Raw genomic sequence first — 19,920 nt, 5'->3', positions numbered from 1 at the left:
TTGAATAAAACAGGACGCATGCGGGCCCAGTCTGAACACTTTAATGTGAACACAGGAGATCAGTAAACTGTAGGTAACAAGTAGCACACGTTTGAGTCAAACCCACAGAGAAACATCAGTCCATGACACATGACAGCTGACTGAAGCTGCAGACAGACTTCACATATTTGGAGTGTGTAAAAAAAACAAAAACACTTTATATGGCAGGATGTGTAACCCATCAATGTCTGGTTGGGGACTGATGTCTCTGTACTGGTTCAGAAGTCAATTACAGAAAAGGTTTCACCTCACTGATGTTGAGCACCTGAGTGCAAGTCGAGTCAGCAGGAGCAGCGTGTGGTTGAAAGAGACCGGAGGCACAGTCAGCATTTGTAATTTTAAACTTCAGTAATACGAGGTGAGCGGATTAAAAGTCCTTGCGTTTGATTGAGGAAGGAACTAAGGTTAACACCTCGGACACGCTGAAATATGGGCTCAGGGACAAAGAGTACACTGGCTGACAAAAGGCCATTAGAACAACCTGGACTTATATTTACAGGTGAACTAAAAAAAAAACAAAACTGATATTTAGAAAACCAGAAGTACTGCAATGAAAAGTGTTTGTAATATGTAAATATGATTGAAACCAAATATGTAATGGTTTTTATAAATCTCCAAACCTGAAATAAAGGTTATAGGTTAAAAGTCCTTAGCCCTGTTTCCCTGTCCATGTATTGCAAGTTAAAAACAGGCTCACATGATGGTCTAACAAATATAATCTGAAGGCAAATGGCTCAACTAGGTTGTCTTTCTTCCTAAGGGTTATTGTTAAGGCCACATGGCTACTAAAAAAAGACCTGCCAAAATACCCTGATCAGGAGATGAACAGCCACACCTAAAGCGAGGGGTCACGTGGGGTTAGAGGTCATTTGTTTCCCCGCACGTTCTCTCAGCAGACTTTGTAGGGTGCTAAATCCTTTTGAAAAAGAGGTGGCCTGAATTCCAAATATTTTACCAAGACCCTGGTACAAATAATCTGCTCAGGCTTTAGGAGGGCTGCATCCAAGAGTTGTCTCCAGCAATGATTGCTCAATGACCGTACAGTTGCCATGCACATACAGCACTACTGCTTCCTGTACAATGCTTTCAAAGGCAGATCACGGTAATCTTACGAAAAGTAGAGAAGAGTGAAAAGGGGGAAGGAAAGAAAGTGGCAAGAAGCAGAGTTTCATTTTTCCAAAAGAGGTATATAGACTATATTTTTTTTTAAACTTATTTTACTTTTATAAACAAACCATAACTGCAAAATCTGGATTGTGCACATTTTTTGCTTTCTCCATTTTAAAGATTTAATACTTATATATCATACAAATGAAGCATTATAATGTGAGGAATGATGAACTGATTGAAACGGGTCACAATGGACGGAGAGAGCAAAAATGTAAAAAAGAAAAAAATAAAACCCCCACAGAATCCAGAGATGGACCCAGGCGGAGATAATGGAATGACAGCGAGGAAAAGAAAGAGGGGCGAAGCGGAGGAAGACGTTGATGGGAGGATGGCGAGGAGGAGTCAGTCTTTCCAGTCTTTCTTGATAGTGATGCTCCACTCCCAGGAAAGATGATCGTGTTTGTCGTCATCAGTGAACTTGGACTTGATGTTGTAGGTGCCGCGGGCCAGCATCCCTTTGGGTGCCTCCTCCATAGTGGTGAGGAACTCGTATTCTTCGTTTGGTCTGGGCCCGTAGCTGCCGACCATGTAGTCCGACTTGTCAACTGTACATTACAGAGGGAGAGAAATCGGGTTGTAAGAAGCACAAGTGCAAGGTATATTTATATAGACTTTACACCAGCAGAGACGCTGCCTGATAAATGGCTTATTAGTGAGGGGGAAATCTACCAAATGTGGATAAAAACAGGTCAAGTATGTAAAGATCTACCAAAAATGTAGTTCAGTTGAGAAACAACAATAAGTAAAGCAAAGCTAAACACACAGTATGATCTGCAGCTTTATCAGTGCAGCCGAAAAGCAGGTTAATTTGGGGCATTTAAAAATAAAAAACCCCCCAAAACTTTAGGGTTTAAAGACAGACACTGTGGGATATTGATACTATTCATGTCTGCACAGTAATATGGTGGTTAGTTTAGCTTAGCACAAAGACTGGAAACACACAGTGCTTCTCAATTCTCTTAACTGTTCCACGTTTCCCTGACTTGTGTCTTTTCCTTGCGTCTTAGTCCCGCCCACTGGGGATGCATGGAGAGACGCAGGGAAACCATGCGAGCAGAGAAGGAACGAGGAAATGTGTTTAGAGAAATGAGACGTCCTTTCCTCCGAAGTGTCACATGAAGTAACGTCCGTTTCTGATGGCCGCTGCTGATCACAGCTGGATCAGCTGATCGCAGTTGGCAGTTGGAGAGACTTTAGAAGGGGTTTCTGTGTTTGCTGTCACTGAGCAGCATGTTTTCTGTCTGTAGCGGTTGCCTGTTTAACAAACACCTGCACATGAAGCACACCTTGTGTTCTGTCATTATACTGAGCCCGATCTCATCCCAGGACTTCAAATAAGCTACCATTGCTTTGTCAGACTTACTTACTCAAAGCTTTGTTGGCCTATTTGATGCCTTGCTTTCTACTGGCATAATGCGTTTATATTAGTAATTCATTATCTGCATCTCAGTTTATTGATGTTGTGATTGTGTTTTAATTATTGAATAATATGGAATACGATCACGGTGTCCTAAGCCGACTTTAGCTCAGTTTTAGGCTTTTTATTTATTTCATCTTTATCCTTTAACACAACTCCATACATAATTCATCACCGATCGATCACTGCGTTCCATCCTATCAATCTAGCTGCGCTTTCATTCATACATTTCATCCCGAGTTTACGCACGGAGCCACCAGCTGCTTTCATCAGACCCATTGGGTGCGATCGGCTGGATGTGCGGTGAATATTGGCATGTGGATGTGTTCAGGGCGGGACTCTTATTATACATGTAAAGTTTGGTGTAGATGTGAGAATGTATACTGAAGTTATAACAACTTCCAGTTTTATGATGAATCATCAATTTTGGACGCCAAGCCACGGGGCAGCCGTTCCACGAAAACTCACTGTTTGTACAACTTTTAACCGTCAGTGGGTTTAGACTCCACAGCACAAATCTGAAGTCGGTCGGACTAAATCCCTAGGAGGAGTTTGTTAAAGTACGGAGTGTGTAAATCGCCAAAAATGACCATTAAATACAAAATGGCCGACTTCCTGTTGGGTGTCTGGCAATTGCACCTAGAGGCTCTTTTGAATGTCTGGACATGATATATGTACCACAGAAGTTTCGTACACGTAGGTGAAACTTTGTCCGGGGGCTGCTTTGTATGGGGCGCTAGCGAGCCATTTTGCCACGCCCATGAGTGAAACAAAAAAATTTCACCATGCCTGAATTATGTGCAAAGTTTGGTGAGTTTTCGAACACTTAAGCCCCCAAAATTAAGATTACTTTGCAGAAGGAAGAAAGAAAAGATCTTGTGTATCCTTGCTCATAGCTCCTCAGAGATCACTCCTTGGAGCACAAATAAGAGCTTTGACGGTCTGCAAGATGGCGGAGGTGAACAACTTCCGGTTCGAGCGGTGATTGAGCAGCGAGAAAAAGACAAATTAGGAAATTGAGAAGCACCCATGGTCTTTAAGCTAAGATAACCAGCTGACGGTATCAATCTACTCATCCAACTCAGAAAGACAGCGAATAAGCTTATTCCCCAAATAAATCATATTGTACACCTTCAGAGGATGCCAATTTACATTTTCATGTCAAAATCCACCTAAGGAATTGCAGAGATTCAATGAACTCACTGGGGCAGACTTACCCTTTACTCCTTTCCTGAATGACTGCTGAGTGTACTTCAGGCCTGACACAATGTCCCGGTTGACCTGCAAAAGGCAACATGCGTCACATCCTGCTGCACACTTTCCCATGAAAAAGATCACGCCAGCTACAGTAACATCTCCACGCCTCCAACAGTCTTGAGACATAAAACACAGAGCAACCCTGGGTTTCACAAAGACCAGACTCTCTCACCTTAAAGTTGATTTTCATTCTGTATTCCACTCCCTCCTTCAGCACAAACGGGTTCTTCCTGAAGTTCTCCAGGTCTCCTGTTAGGGAAAGCAACACAGCATGAAAAGTCAAGCAACAATGAAGGCTGTCAAGATTTATAACTTAAGATCAGTTTGGAACAACATGCCAGCATTTTTACACAATCTGAAACACTTAATCTGAGGGTGAATAAACAAGCAAGGATTTTATGGTTTACTTTTATGAAAAAAAAAAAAAAGAGAAGAGAAATTACATTCTGGAAAGCAGGGTCAAGTTTATTTTGCTGTTCAACAGCCTGTGGTGTTGATGCTGGCCACCAGGTGGCAAAGTGCCTGCTCTGTTGTAGCTCAGCGTGACCACCAATGGAGGGCAGGAGCGCCATCAGGAAATGGCTCATTAACCCACTTACACAGGAATCATGTCACTGCTACTTAGCGAACTAATGACCCAGCAGGTCATTTGGTTTATATCTGCACAGAAAGATGGGGGTGATTACAGTTTATTATTAATATTACTATGAGCAAATTCTTCCAGTGTGTCTGCTGTAAGGAAAGGCAGCTGCCTGAATATGTGTGTCTGAAACAATCTTTCAGATGTCAACTATAAATGATCTCTTTTCACTTTTCACATCAGCTGTTGAGTTTTGTCCCGATTCCAGTGTCTCAGTCTCACACACACACACACACACACACACACACACACCAGTTCTACTCACCCAGCAGGTCGAGGACCAGAGGCTGTGGCGCCGTCTCACATACCAGAGTCATTCGCGTCACCTGGACGTTGGGGGTGTTGGGATCTAAGACAGGGAGAAAGGTCACAGCAATCAAAAATTATGACCATGAGATCATCCGTTTATAGCACCCAAATGAGAGAAATGCTGAGAGGATCCACTTTTGCTAAAAAAAAAAAAAAAAAAATAAGGAGGACAGCACCTCATGAACCGTGCTTTTTCATTTTAAATCGCCTTGCTTTCAAACATTTAATGAATGGTGTCCACCCATTCACAAAAAATCACACCTCACTAGTTACAGTTTGATTACATTATACCTTGAAGATTATAATATAATAAAACCCTGCAGTGCTTACTTCCACTCTGTCCAGACATTTTCCCACTGCCTGAACTTTTACTGTATGCAACTAATTGTTTTACATTTGCAACTTTGAAACCTTGTATGTGTGGTTCATTTGTGGACTAACATGGTTATTAACACAGCTGTGAAAAACTCCAGGCAGGCCAGACCCCTGTTTCCAGCTCTGAGGTGTTTTCATGGCTTCAGTAACTGATTGTTGCTTAATCTCATCTTCATCACACAAGCAAATATTGCAAGATACCTTATAATGAGTAAATGCGTACTGGCCAACAACTACACAGAATAAGGGGTGGCGCAATGGTTAAGACTATGCCTTTGGTGTGAGAGACCAGGGTTCAAACCCCGCTCTGACCCATCCACCAATGTGTCCCTGAGGAACACACTTAACCCCTCGTTGCTCCAGAGGCGTGCGTCTGCTAAATGAATTAATGTCATACTGTATGAATTTAGTGAGTGTGAAAGGAAAATATGGACCTCCATGTTTTAACCATTTTCATACTGGGCTTTTTATGATCTGGAAATGATCAGCTTTACTTTCCACACTTGGACCTGGTCTAATGTCTTGCTGCTGTGTTCAAGTTCAATCACCACTTAAAACTTTTGAAATGACCAGGGCCTCCAAATGTACCTGGTAGAGTGAATACTGAGTTTGTATAAATCACGTTACATTGCTGAGAGAATAACTACGCTCTTTTTTTATTTCACAAGATCCTGAAAGTACTGAAATGCATCAGTTGTTGCCCGAGTGTTTTGCATAAATAAAAGTATAATATAAACAAAAACGGACATCGGATCAAGTGAAGAGAATGAATCAGACCAATCATTTGGTGTCAGCTTTCTTATGTGCACAGTTTTCAATCCTCTGAGTAACTGAATTGTTTTCACAAGAAATAAAACTCAGGTTTAACTTCCCTCACTATTGGAAGTGCAAATACACAGAGCAGCTACTTTACCAGCTGTTGGAGGGGACACACACACACACACACCCCCACACACCCCTAAAACAAGTAGGAGAAATTTAAGTAAGTTTGCAGAGGTTTTTGCATCAGCTGGCTGGACTGGTGAATTAAGTCAAAATGTTTAAATGCGTGCTTATCAACGAGTGAGGTGTAGTTACAGACTGAGTTTGCGTTTAGAGACTTTTATAGAAGATCATAAGAGTTACTTGGCAGAAATCACTAACCTGCGATGGCTGCAGCGTTGCCCAGCAGTGCCTCCTTGTACTTGCGCAGGCTTTCGTCGTCTTTGTCCAGCTCCTGGATCTCCTGTAAGCTCTTCTGGGCAGGGGGTTTGTAGTTGATGGAGCTTTCGCTCTCTTCGTTGGCTGCTGCAATGGCTGCCAGCTGCTCTGGTGTGGGCTCCTGCTCTGCCATGGTGTGCTAATCACAGCGAGAGAGTGACAGCAGAGAGGACTGGTTAGAGGACGGGGAAATAAAGTAATAAAAGGACTGACGGCAGGAGTCACAACAACAGACCACTTCCCTTTTATACTCTTTACTTTGCTTTAATGAAACTTGTCCTACTTACTTTAGACATCCGGCTGATGGATGATTATTAGGGAATTCTTATCCAGAGGAAAAGTTAAATGAACTTTGACCGGGGGGGCATCTAGCAATGTAACGCAGCGATTCATGTAGTACGACACACCATAATCACATTGCTCCTCTGATTACCCTGAGTGGAGCATAATTTGAAAAGAATTTGCTTTGTGGCGCTTAAAGTACGAAAAGATTTGACAACACTTGATAGCAACAACTCTGTCCAGACAGAGTAACAGACTACAGATAGCAGGCTACACAACAACTGATATAAAATGTTCACAACAAGCTTGTCATAGTTAGCGCCTCAGTGTAAGCTTAGACATAAGCACACACACGTGAGCATACACGCTAGCAGAGACGAGAGCCAGGACATCTGGCCCTCTTCTGGGTGTGCTCGGACCCAGTGGAGCGAGTTTCTCTGACGCACAGCAGAGGTCGGTGGTCTAAAGGCCGATGATTATCTGATCTTTTGTCTTCTCCTCTACCACAAACTGACTTCAGCAGTGGGAGGAAAATAAAAACACAAGTCACTGCTGATTAGAAGTGAGGATGGTCATTCTGAGCAGAGAACGGCAGTGAGATCATGAACGTGTGGAGGACGCAACAAAACTCATATCTGTTGCTCATAAAATCCTGGTGAGAAGAAGAAGAAAAAAAAGATATCTATTAATAACATCTGGTGCACATGTGCTGGGCGCCGCTGTACAATGCTGATCAACACCTGCAAAAGCCAAGAGGCAACTGGATGATGGTGCTCTTGTAACACTTGTTCTGTGTGGCCTGTTCTCCTCTTGTTCTCCCAGAGAACATGCACAGAGGTCGGCCTAATGGTGTCTGTGAGGTTTTCACAGGAGCCGAGTTAGCCAAAATTCAAAGTGTGCGCTTGTCAACAGAGTTTCATGCGACTTTCCTGATGCTGCCACAAATGTGTTAGAGAACCGATACCACTCGTTAAATGTCAAATAGGCAGCATGGCGCAGTTAGCTGTTGGGCTCAGTCACATTTAGTTGTTAACATTCCTTAGTTGACAGGCAACTACGCCCTCAAAACTTCCCATCCTGAATGTTTAACATTTTTTGCATGTTGAAAGAGCTCGACTTCCTGTCCTTGAGTGAGTACAACCAAGCGTGAACCATGAAGAGAACTTGTCGCTCTGAAAAAGAAAACAGTATCCTTAATGTGGCCTAAAGCAGGACCAAACGGCAACAAAGGAGGCCGATGCTTGAATGCCAATGATGAGATCAAAAAATCCACCAGTCTGAAAGTGAAAGAGGAAGACATACCAAGGTGATAAACAAACTGCTTCTCTATTGAAGTCTAATAAAGTGTACTCGCTGTAAAGTAGATAATCCCTTTATTTGGTTAGCTCTGTTTCGTTTACTGTGGCAAATCAGTGTTAATGTGGCTAACAAATCATACAAATGTAAAACACACAGGAAAACCACCAGGTGACAATTGTAACTGAGGACACCTCATAAGGCAGTTCACATGCTGGGGTATTATTTTTAATGAGAGCGTCCACCTACTTAGAATGAATCACACTACTGCGCAAAGAAACCTCGTGCCACAACACAAATACCGGTTTGTCAGTCTGCCTCTCTATCTAACCCTGGTCTCTGTCCTGTTGTGCCTGCCATAAATACTTGGGTATTAGCCAAGCAGGAACTGAGAACGCAGCACAGTTTTTTTCCCCCAAATGGGGCCTCTGTGCGCCCATAAAAGCACAAATTCCTCGTCTGCCAATAGTGTGCTTTTAGCTGGTCAGCTGCGTGAGTGTTTCTGGTCGGAGACAATGAGTGAGAGGCTCCTTGTTGCACAGAAAGACACACACACACACACACACAAGATATCACAGCAATGCCTTTGTATTATTCTATCATTCTTGACATATCAATGAACAGGTTGTTTTTCTCACTACCTCTTATCAGCTCGCCGTATGATCCCTCTCCTGCAGTACGCTGCTGGATTTAAGAGAGGTTTTTTTCTTTGAAAATCCACACTGAGGTTCAAACCGATGTGAACTTCAATACAAGTTTATCGAAACATGCGTTTGGTCTGGCGCGTTGGAGAAGAGCTGTGCAGCGTGCTTCATTCTGTCTATTTCAGAATATATTTTAAGATGGCAAAGTTCTTGTATGGCTGCTAGTCTTAAGATACCATTTAGCATTTGGGAACTTTTGATGTTTTACAGGTTTTGTAGAAAAAATGTTTATATGTCTCAAGTTGAATATATAAAAACATATAGATTCAGTATTGGTATCAAAAGTATGTTCTCATTACTGTTATAGAAACCTTCAAATGATATCCAGTCCTGTTAAGGACAGAGTGGGTAACAGTGAGAATGATTAACTTGGATGTTACAATAACCGAAATAAATGCCGTAAACTACACCCAAATCACAAATGTACATTTGATTTCACGATGCAATTTTGAACAGAACTTTAACAGTTTAACCTTAAACCCTGATTCATGCTGTGTGGTGGTCCTTTTTGCAGTGTAGCCACAGTATATCACTGCTTATTGTGCAGGACCCAGTGCAGCTTCCCTGCAGTCTGTCACTGTCAACAACATTGCATTTACCAACATAAGCACTTGCAAAGAATTTCTTCTTCATTTGCAAGTACCGTTGTGCAATGTCTGCACAGTCACATCACTCAGAGATGCCATCTTAACCAAGAGTGAAATTGTCTATGTAGCAAATTTAAATAATACATTATACATTCTTTCTGGCTAACTCCGCTCAGACAATGCAGGCTACCTGGCTACATGCTCCTAGTTCAGCCTGCTGGGCGACTGGGAGAGGTCATGAGATCATACAAACAAACACTAGACGTGCCGTTGAACCTCTCCACCGTCCTGACTTTCACCTGCACAGTCCTGCAAACAGCTCTCTTCTACAGAGGGATAATCCGTTTGCTTGACGGGCCTGAGCGGCACCGTTTTACAAATACCCCAGGCTTGGCAGCGGCTGAAGATTCAGATTAAGCCCGTTTCTTAGCAACACCGTTGAGCAGTAAGATTATAGAAAGTGGGATTACGGCTAATGAGGCATTCAGGGACAGGAGGGGAAAGCACCCATCAAGAGGATTCTCCTCACAGAAGTCCTTAGTGTCATCAAAACGTTGCCGAAGATAATTGATCAGCGAGCTCAGCGAGGACCAGGGAATCCCTGTGGGATGATACAGGCTTTATGGAGTGGAGGGGTGTTTGTGTGTGTGTGTGTGTGTGTGTTTGTGTGTGTGTGTGTGGGGGGGGGGTCGTGATGTTTCAAAGAGACCATCCATCTACATCAGTGTCAATACAGTACTGATATTGTGAAGGAAACTACATATTGTATACAGTTTAATGTCTTCTGCTCTTATCTATAGTATATAGCTATAATACACGTAACTGATGCAATATTCAGACTCTCATAGGCTTTTCTAGTGTGAAGTCAAACACCGAATATCAAGAAAACATTTGTAGTCGATTAGTAGTCTTTATTGCAAAATCAGCTATTAATCCTTAGTCATTTGTAGCAAACGCTTCATATCTGGTCTTTAATAAGCACTAAGAGCTTCAGCATGGCCGTTCATTAAGGGACAATAATACTTGAGACAATTTCACAGATTCTTCAATTAAATCAACTAACGGATTAGTCAAAGGAATCCTATGAGTTACAGATGATGAATTTTTTTTTTTGTCAAGGTTAAAGGGTAACATTTTTTACCTTATTACCTTGTTTTTGTGTCTCTGCAACTAATTGGGGCAACATTTTTCAAAATTGGTCCACTATCGAGCAAGACCACTGCAGTCATCAGCAGCGAAACAGGGCTGCAACATACGATCCTTTTTAACCAGAAACAGTCGTTATAGCGCTCTCATCAAAGCAAATAGAATCCATTGATAAAAAGTTTTACCTCACAGAGCGTGAGAGTTGCTGGCCTAAACTTTGTTGTTCTTGTGTAACCAATCGTGGCAACGGTAGATCAGAGATGTAAAATGATGTTTGCAAAGGGAGTCTGGTGGCTTTGACGAGAGCAATATAGCAACCGTTTACGGTTAAACAAAGGATCTTAATCCTTAAAAAGGTCTAATTCTGTAGGGATCCTTTCCATAATGTTGACACACACATGCTACACATAATAACAATTTGAGCCTGTCAGTGTCAAAAACAAGCACTTGCGTGGATCTACAGCATGCTCGCTTAATACTGGAACAATTTAGAAAAAGTGTTGTCCCAATTAGACAGAGTTTAAGTAAAGCTAAAGAATACTAAGCTGTAGACCTACTACCTTCATGTATGACTGCCGTTTGATGTAATGTTATGGACTCTGTCCGGTGCCACTGATCACACAGTGGATGCTAAATGTCAGGCGCCTCACAGAGAGGAATACATGAGGAGGAACAACAATGTCACAAAACGAGAGCAACAAGTAGCATAGCTTGTGCAATAAGTCGGTAAACTGGAAACCTTGCACGTAGCCCAGCTCACTACCTTCACTTCAAAGTTTACAGCTTCCATTCTTGCAATGGATAAGCAAACAACAAATATATCAAGCAAACTGCAGACATCACAGAAACACCCATGGTCAGGCAGACGTCAGGAGAACAAGACACCTAACAGGAGCTTTGTAGTTCAACAACCACTGCCATCATGCACCATAGAGCGACTAACTGATAAGAGAAGTGGAAGTCCTACAGCTGATGATTAATCCTCTGCATTACCGTTACCAGGAAGTATTAACAGTAATTCAGATAACAAACAGGACATGAATGTTGCTTCACTAAAAGTGTCTGAGAGACGCCAGTATTTGTGAGGTGACATTTAGCTCTTGGCTTCACCTCCCTATTGAATATGTCACCCACAGATCTATGGCTGCTTTCATCTCTGGTCTCTCTCATGCAACACTCAGTCTGCAATCGACCTTTGCATTAGTTCCTTTTATCCACACGGCTTCTCTACACTTTAGTGTACCTTAGTCATGCTGCTTTACTAAAAGCGTGTCAAGTATAGGTGCAACTTCAAAGAAGAATCGACTCAAATCAACATTTTCGGTCCTGTTGCCCCTCCTCTGGATCTTCACAGTGAGTGTGCAACAGCTCTAATGCAACAGCAGCTGTCGAAATGAGTACATCCTCCAGCAATGTGTCAACGCACCAAACACACCAGCTCATATGAAATGCTGCACACCTATCCAAAGCATTTCTAACTAACCATATCTATTTCTAACTATCTGCATATCAGCTGACTCTTATGTGCAGAGCACCTCCGGTAGCCATTTTTCTTAAATGTTCCCGCCTCCACCTTAGTGTTGATTTAGCTTCAAAGTAACCGTTACCTCGTGAGTGGATAACAGTGCAAATAGCACATCAGCTGGAAATAGTGGAGCTGCGATAGCAAGAATTATAAATATGCCTTTAAAACACACCTGTACATTGTGTATCTGGATACTGCTAAGCCTTTATACTTGATATAGTGGAGCATGTCAGGCTGCAACCAGGCCTTTTTTGTCTGTAAAAAAGCTACTGCACACTTCCTTTTTCAACCTGCCTGCGAGAGCATGATGATTCATATCCTTTAGCGCGCTAAACCACACACTGCAAAGCTGAAGCATCTTCTTAAAGTACCTACCTGAGACTAACCTAACCTTAATTTGTTTTTAAAGATGCTGTAATTACATGAATGCACAAGGACAGTGGCTAGATGTTATGTTAGTGGATGCAATCATGCTGGGTCCAACTGAGCTGAGGTTGTAGCGCGACACTTACCAAAGATTTGAGGAAGTGTTACACCACGGGTGCTTGACAGAACTGATGCAATACAGAAGAACACAACAGGAATAGAAAAGGGGGTGAGAATAAAACAGAAATGCAGTGAGATGAAAATTAGAGAAGGGACAGGCTAGAAAACTTATGAGCTTGTGTTAACTGATTAACTGGGGAGATATCGGCCCTTTAACAACCAAGATAACGTTTGCAGGACAGCTATCACAGAAATGATAGCGTCAGTAGAGAAGACTAATATGACAGCAAAGAAAATGAGCAACAGAGAGAAAGAGGTGGCTCTGGGAGAAAAAGAAACAAAACATGACTCGAGCCCAGGAAGAACCAGAACAAATAGGAAGCTTTAAAAATAGCCAGTGACAAATCCCTGCATGCAGCAGCAGGAAGCTGCCAGTGAATGGGATCGCCAAGGTGCCAGCTGAAAGGTCGGGGCTTATTCCCCTGCTCTACAGGAGTTTAACCAACATGCCCAGATTCAGTTTGCCTCCCTGGACAACAGACTCGGCGGAGGTGAATTCACTTTTCTTTTTTTTATTTAACAAAGACTACCAACATCACCCCGCGCTGAAGCTCATCGTTTCTGAGAGGATGTGTCCCTGTTGAGTCTGAGGAAGGCCATGTTCTGTCTGAGAAGAACCACACAGTGTGAGAGAAAGAAAGGTTAATCATTATTAGCTCACACTGGTCTGTGTGTGTGCACCTATTCCCCTGTGAGGCTGAGCAAAAACAGAAGAGGCCACTGATATAACGCACCATGGCAGGCTTAGATAACTCATTAAAATGGTACAAGGTATAGACAGACAGGATTGACTCTCAAAGAGAAATACTTCAAAAAGAAAAGAAAAAAAAAGAATTAACAGTATTATTCAAAGCAAATAAGTTGTTGTATTAGCAGATAGAGTATTTTATCAACTTGTCGTTTCAGCACCATAGTCACACCTTTACTTACATCTAAATACATGCTGGTATGTGCAGCATTTTCCCGATTCAGGCCTGTGGTTTTGACCTTTGCATTCCTTACTGAGAGCTGCTTGAACATGTTCGGAGCTTATAATGCTGATGGCAGGGAAGCTACAATGAAAAAGCTACATGCTAAACCTTGAGTGGCTAATTCTGCCTCCTGCTCAAGATCAACCAGCTTCAACCAGAGAAACAGAAACTGCTAAATGAGACATCCGGCCCCGGCTGCAAGGCTGCAAATTTTCAGGTTGACATGAAGCAAATGACAAGGCTGTGACAGAAACGTACCATCTGAAAGTTCTCCTAGTCCTAGAAGGGAGAAAAAAAAAAAAAAACAATCCTCCAGGCCATTGAGCTCACACACACAGGAAGGAAAGGGAGGGTTCACAGTTTAGGTGATCTCTGAAATCACCTATATAAGCCAGTCAGCTAAGCTCACAACATAACTATCACACAAAAGTACATAAAAGTGACTGTCAATTGAAGCACTTTTGCTTAAGCACTTGTGATATATGTGCACTTGACTGTAAAAGCATTAAAAGGCCAAGATGGTGGCTGATTTAAGGTGTGAGCCCTCCAGGCCAATTCAAATGAGAAGAATTCCAGGAAGTGGCAGAAAATGTTCCTCATGCACCGCATGACTGTCAGGCCACACACACATTTTAAAGTTGACTAAAGTAACTCATCTGAATAAACTTTTGGTCCAATCCTCAGTGCATTCGCCCGCTGTGTATTTCATTGTGAATAATTCAATGCAATGGATGACATTATCGTTACCTAACGGCCATCACTGGCAGCTCACATCAGGCGAAACACCCGGAAATGAGCAACTAATGATTGCTTTTGTAACTCCTCTCTGCCGCCGAATAACTTTTATTTATTGCAATTAGTCATAATAAAGGATAAAGAGTATAAGAAACTAATTCTGCGATAAACATGATAAATGTAACTTAGGTTAACGTTATGTTAAAAAGGCACAGCCCTGCCTGCAGGAAGTTGCTCTTTGGTACACAAATTTCTCCTTTCATAAGTTCACGTTCAGGGCGTTAAGTTGCTAAGTACTTTTTTTTAAACTTGCTAACTACGAGATGTACGCTTTACCGGCTAAAATGAGTTAATATAAGAGGTAAGCGAGTGTTTCATCAACTCTTACCGTTATACCGCTGGAAGGCTGGGACAGTCTCCTGTGAACGGCGGGGAGTGAAGTGAAGCGGCGGAGACAATCTGAGCCAACTGCGGCTGACAGGGGCGACGACGTCCGGTGTGAGGACTTCAAAATAAAAGCAGGCTTGTACCTTTTTATATACAGTCTAGTTTGTACGTGGAACTTCAGCTGAGTGTGGATGGTTTATACAGGAGAAGAAATGTGTGTTTTGATGTTCCAGTAAATATTTTTTCTTGATAAGTTATGGTTTAAAGCACTGTGTCACCACGAAAAACCATTTGAGAAACGTTTTCAGACTATAGACATTTATTCAAACTAGGGCTGGGCGATATGGGCAAAAATGTTATCGCTATTAAGAAAATCACATAATTCAATATCGATCATTATCACCATAAATGTCAAATCATTCTTTCTTTCAAGTTTAAAGGCTGATTTTTGCACCTGAGTGAAAGTTGAAGAAACCAGATGACTAATTGTGGTTTTAAACTCTTTATGGTCAGAACATGACAAACACTTGATGCCAAACAGTGGATCACTTAACATATCTGAGGTAGAATATAATATAAACAGTTATGATGCAATGAAATTTCAGTCTCTTTTCCTCACCAAAATGAATTTGAATAGAAAAATTAAGTACTATTTTGTTTGTGATTCAAATGAATTAAATCAAACATTTATTGAACATTTGTTATATTGTTATTGAGGAAATATATATTGTGATAATTGTTATTGTCACTTTACACTTGTGTTAGTCTTTACTTGAGTTACTTTATACTTATACCGCAATTCAAAAAGAAATATTTTTTTACTCCACTACAATTATATATTAAGATTTTATAAAATAAAAATATAGGCATTGCTATAAAGTAAAAGATTATTTAAAAAGTATGCTATATAGTTAAAATATACTTCCCCTTATTGCATGTTAGTGCGTCCATAATAAAAATAATCCACTCATTTGAAAAATAACACTTTGATAGTGATTTTTATACTTATAGTATAATATAATATACTTATAATATAATATACTTATAATTTGATAATAATCCTGTAGCTTTAATGAAAAACTTTTTTTTACATTATGTTATTACTACTTTTATCAAAGTAAAACATCTGAATACTTGTTCCACCACAAACGATTGATGTTTTCTAAGAAAAAAAAAAAAAACACAGCTATTTGTTTAACCATGAAAACCAAACCGGAAACCGTATTTGTTAACAATTCAAATGTTTGTCTTTAGACTGCTTTAGACACGCTTCCGAGAAAAAATACGCTTGCGACGTGCGGGGGCTTGCATGTCTGTGCTGCACTCACATACCTTGCTCTGAGAGGTCCACACATTTTACACCTTATTCACTGAACTTCCACCTCAGTTTTAGCTCCCTCCCAGAGCTGACGTCATTTATCCACCGACATATTACGTAGTACACGACTCACTTCATATCATGTGTGTGGCAAGCAGGTACTGACAAGTACTTTCCAACAAACTGTAGGCTCATAAACTCCAATTCACATTCCTGCTGACAGATATGGTGGATGCAGAGCAGGACGACATCTAATGGCTGCGGTGGGGTACTGCACTAAGCAGTCGAGCATGAAATGTGGGTTGTCACCATGTTTGTTCAATTAGAACAATGACACTGCTCAGCTGTGGTAAAGGTCCTTTTCCAGGCCCCAAATACAGTCAATGGTATCATTCATTTAGCAACTTCACTAGACAGTTCAATTTGCTTTTCAAATTCATACCCAGACTAACACGTGTGTCCACTTTCTCATTTTGCAATCAGATCAATTGTTTCAATGGTTGTCTGAAGAAGAGCTAAACCTACAGTCAGTTAAACGTTTCCATCTTTATAAGTTAATGTGCTGCATAGACTAGAAGTTGCTGTAAAAGTGTTACCTACCGACAGGGACCACACATTTGAAATGATTAATCTGTCTCACACATCAAGACAGTGATTTATTTTCTAAGGCTAAATTTCATGCTCCTCTCTGGCAATCAATTGGTTCCCACCAACACACAATATAAATTCATTGGAGGAGGTGGGTCAGCAGACTATTGTAAAAAAAACTAAACTTCAAAAAGACAAGGGACACAGCATGCAAAAAAATCCCTTCATTAAATCTCAGCCCAAAATAACCACAAGCACCTTCTTTGTTAAATTTTAATTTAAAGCCATTTTAAAACTGGACAGACAAGCAGATGTGTCGACATAAATTGAGAGAGACAGGATTTGGTTAATATGCACTGCAGGTTTTATTACAAGTTCCATTAACTACAGGGTAGAGGAAAGAATTGGGGAAAACCCAATTCACATTGACCTACAGCCAAAACCATTTTCATCAGAAAAAGGGAAGAAAAAAAAAAATACTGGTAAAAAACACTTTGGGGCATTTAAAAGAAGAGGTTTGAACAATAATTTCAATCACATCTGAAGACAACCAAGTGTAAAATATTCTGCACATTTGTAACAACCACCCTTCTGTGCAGAGACGAAGGGACGACAACCAGAAGGAGCATCATTTCTTAGCTAGTGTCCATCTGAGAAAACAAAAGAATGAAATTAGACAGCTGCTAACACACTATTTGTTCATTGATAACAGGCAAGGTATTCACTGCTGAACATACCCTGGCATTGTAGGCGTCTAACTGGGCGTCGAGTTCTTCTGCTGACAGCTGCTGCTTATTACTACCGCCTCGGCCACCTCGCCCCCTTCCTCTGGCACCACCTCCGGCACCACGTCCTCCGCGGCCTCTCTGCATGCCCCCAAAGCTGCCCCCACGATTTCTGTTCATGCCTCCACCTCCTCTGTTGAGACTAGAAATAAGAGTGCCCATCACGAACGGTGTCCAACATCTTTGAGTAAAGTTTCTTTATCATATGGCTACACTCACCCTTGCATAGGTCGCCTCTGTGTGTCAATCTGTGACGTGACGAGCTGTATGTTCATAGGCCGCCCTAGAGAGACAAAGGCATAGGGAATCTCACAATTTTGAGAAACAGCAGTGCTAGAAATGGTCAGGAAATTAGAAAGTAGTTTTCTTCGATTATTAAAATAATTACAAACAAAGTTGAACAAAAATGAACATATTTGTGCAGTGGATGTGTTGCTTAACATTTGAGGCATACCATCAAGTGGGATGCCATTGTACTGCTTCATGGCCTTTAGTGCATCTGCCCTCCTTTCAAAGTGGACATCTGCGGTTCCCAGGCTTCTTCCTGATCGGTCATAATGGACTGCCGCCTTTTTCAGAGTCCCAAATTCAGCAAAAAGTTCCTAGTGGGGTAAAAAAAAAAAAAAAAGAAAGTCCTTAGTAACCATCCCTTTACCCCACCCGGTTTAGCACACCAACGAAATGCACTGACAAAAAAACAAATGGGTATGATGAAGTACCTGAATGTCTGCGTCTGAGACCCCAAAGTCAAGGTTGGAGACAAGGAGCTTCCCTCCGGTTTCCACACCAGCTCCACCACCGCCTCCAGCAGCGCCATTGAAGCCACTGAAGCCATTGTCAAACATGTCGTGCTGCCACTTATCTGGAAGCTGTTTAGGCTGCAACAGATGAAAGAGAACGCACCTGCTGACTTCAGGATCCCCTTGCCTCTGTCAATCACAGAGTCCACACGGCTGGGTGTTGGGGCAAGCAGGGGCTCCACTTCCAACAGGGCCAGGGTGCTCAGTTCCCCCAAGAGGGTCCCCAATGTTCCCTGCCCACCCCATCACTACAAGCAAGTGAATCAGTTCAGACAGAGGACAGACAAGACAAACAACTATAACAGCAAGGGGATTCATTGTATATCACCTCCATACACACACATAATGTAAATAGCTTCCAACATTGTGAGGTCTAGCGGCATCTACTGAGACTGTATACATTTACTCAATGACTATTAAGTCAAAACTGAGCAAAGTTTGTTATCCCAAACCCACCCACAATCTGTATACTAAGAACTTGCCCACCCCGGCTAGCTACCAATATAGCCCATTGTTCTCTTGCCATCTGCTCCAGATATGATCCTCGGGTACACGGGGGGGGGGGGGGTCGCCATCTGAAGCAGCGTTGCCTCCAGCGTTGCACCACATTTCCCGGCTCGCCCAAAAGTTCTTTACCAAGCCACGAAACGGGCTTTAATGCAGGGGGAAGTGTCCATAACTTGAAGTGGTGGATGAACAACTAGAAATGGGCCGGCTACCTCCTCTATGCGAGCGTGGATTATGTGAGCGTCCATTTTGAGACCACGCCATTTTGATTGGGGCTTTGTTGGTCTTTTCTAAACACTCATTCACACGTAAAAAAAAAAAAAAGTGACGATTTATATGGACACTATCAGATGGGGAGTTGAAGTCCACTGATCCATCCACAAGTAACAGCCACAATGGTTGCCACCAAACGGGCCTTGTTGTGAACACGCCAGCCACTCCCGAACAAAAGGCCGCCTTGTTGCTGCACCGGGACATGGACAAAAACTATGCTCCCAAGGAGATGGAAAAACCCCCACTGCGGGTGAATTTTCTCGATGAAGTCGTTTCCTCTCATCGTCATTTCGAAACTTCGGGTGGAAAGCGCTCTTACTGACCGTGGACGACTAGCTCTAATTTAAGGTGCTGGATTCAAAATGGCGCCGCCGAGGCCTTCACGATCCAACTTTAGCTAGTTAACCAATACGGCTAACACACTCGCTCTCTCCAAAAGGCCTCTTCTTGAAATTGATGCAACATATATAGGTTGTGGGTGAAGGGACACACTATGCATACAAATGCCATTAATGCTCAACCGCAAACTATAGAGCTCTCCTCCGAGGGAAACTCGGCGGTTACAGCAATCATTTTATTCGCTTGACCAGCAAGCTGGCTAGATGGTTAGCTAGCAAGCCTATTGGAGAATAGAAGGATGTTAACCAGGCATTTTCAGGTTTGCCGAAGGTTTTTCCTTTTTCTGCCCATTCCTCTAACTTTCTCATACCCTGCTGTAAGGCGTTGGTCTGCCTCTACCGCGGTTCAGGTTCTGTCGGCTCCTCATGGGGCCGGATCCGCCACCTCGGCCTCCAAATCCTCCGCTGCCGACTCCAACACGCCCGGCGCCTCCTCCTCCCCGGCCGCCGCCGCCGCCTGAGCCTCCACGGCCTCGACCTCTTCCACCCCGGCCTCCACCTCTCTGCTGCCTGTTCTGCTTGATAATGTCGTCTAGAGACATATCCATTTTATCCGCCATTATGCTGCCCCAATAGTGCTAAACTGTCAACAAAGTATTAAAAAAAACAATACACCCTAGCCTGGATTGGTCCCTCTCTTTGCCCTTTCACAACCCTCTGCGCCG

The 19,920-nt window shown here is 42.3% G+C and overlaps 2 protein-coding genes across 2 annotated transcripts; both read right to left on the bottom strand.

Annotated features, from left to right (window-relative positions):
• Positions 1–25: 25 nt before the first annotated feature.
• Positions 26–14,716, bottom strand: arhgdia (Rho GDP dissociation inhibitor (GDI) alpha). Its single transcript, XM_046074827.1, has 6 exons — positions 14,588–14,716; positions 6,351–6,546; positions 4,789–4,872; positions 4,056–4,132; positions 3,844–3,907; positions 26–1,754 (listed from the first exon to the last, which is right to left on the bottom strand). Exons 2-6 carry the CDS (start codon positions 6,538–6,540, stop codon positions 1,552–1,554), a joined length of 618 nt encoding a protein of 205 aa, XP_045930783.1. The 5' UTR covers positions 6,541–6,546; positions 14,588–14,716; the 3' UTR covers positions 26–1,551.
• Positions 14,717–16,833: 2,117 nt separating this feature from the next.
• alyref (Aly/REF export factor) lies at positions 16,834–19,920 on the bottom strand. The gene is made up of 6 exons (XM_046042132.1): positions 19,567–19,920; positions 17,997–18,155; positions 17,732–17,879; positions 17,497–17,560; positions 17,230–17,419; positions 16,834–17,142 (listed from the first exon to the last, which is right to left on the bottom strand). Exons 1-6 carry the CDS (start codon positions 19,813–19,815, stop codon positions 17,128–17,130), a joined length of 825 nt encoding a protein of 274 aa, XP_045898088.1. The 5' UTR covers positions 19,816–19,920; the 3' UTR covers positions 16,834–17,127.

Source organism: Micropterus dolomieu, linkage group LG02 (assembly GCF_021292245.1).
Source record: "Micropterus dolomieu isolate WLL.071019.BEF.003 ecotype Adirondacks linkage group LG02, ASM2129224v1, whole genome shotgun sequence".
NCBI lineage: Eukaryota > Metazoa > Chordata > Actinopteri > Centrarchiformes > Centrarchidae > Micropterus > Micropterus dolomieu.
The sequence above is the reverse complement of the archived record's forward strand: the minus strand, read 5'-3'. Positions and strand labels throughout refer to the sequence as shown.

What these genes read in the sequence shown, in the direction of transcription:
- arhgdia (XM_046074827.1), bottom strand. Translation starts at nt 6,540, where the DNA reads ATGGCAGAGCAGGAGCCCACACCAGAGCAGCTGGCAGCCATTGCAGCA. An exon ending in TCTGGTCCTCGACCTGCTGG is followed by an intron (nt 4,133 to 4,788) that starts GTGAGTAGAACT and finishes TTTCCCTAACAG; the next exon opens with GAGACCTGGAGAACTTCAGG. An exon ending in ATTCAGGAAAGGAGTAAAGG is followed by an intron (nt 1,755 to 3,843) that starts GTAAGTCTGCCC and finishes TGTAATGTACAG; the next exon opens with TTGACAAGTCGGACTACATG.
- alyref (XM_046042132.1), bottom strand. Translation starts at nt 19,815, where the DNA reads ATGGCGGATAAAATGGATATGTCTCTAGACGACATTATCAAGCAGAAC. An exon ending in GACCAACGCCTTACAGCAGG is followed by an intron (nt 18,156 to 19,566) that starts GTATGAGAAAGT and finishes CATCTGTTGCAG; the next exon opens with CCTAAACAGCTTCCAGATAA. An exon ending in TCTCAGACGCAGACATTCAG is followed by an intron (nt 17,880 to 17,996) that starts GTACTTCATCAT and finishes TTACCCCACTAG; the next exon opens with GAACTTTTTGCTGAATTTGG.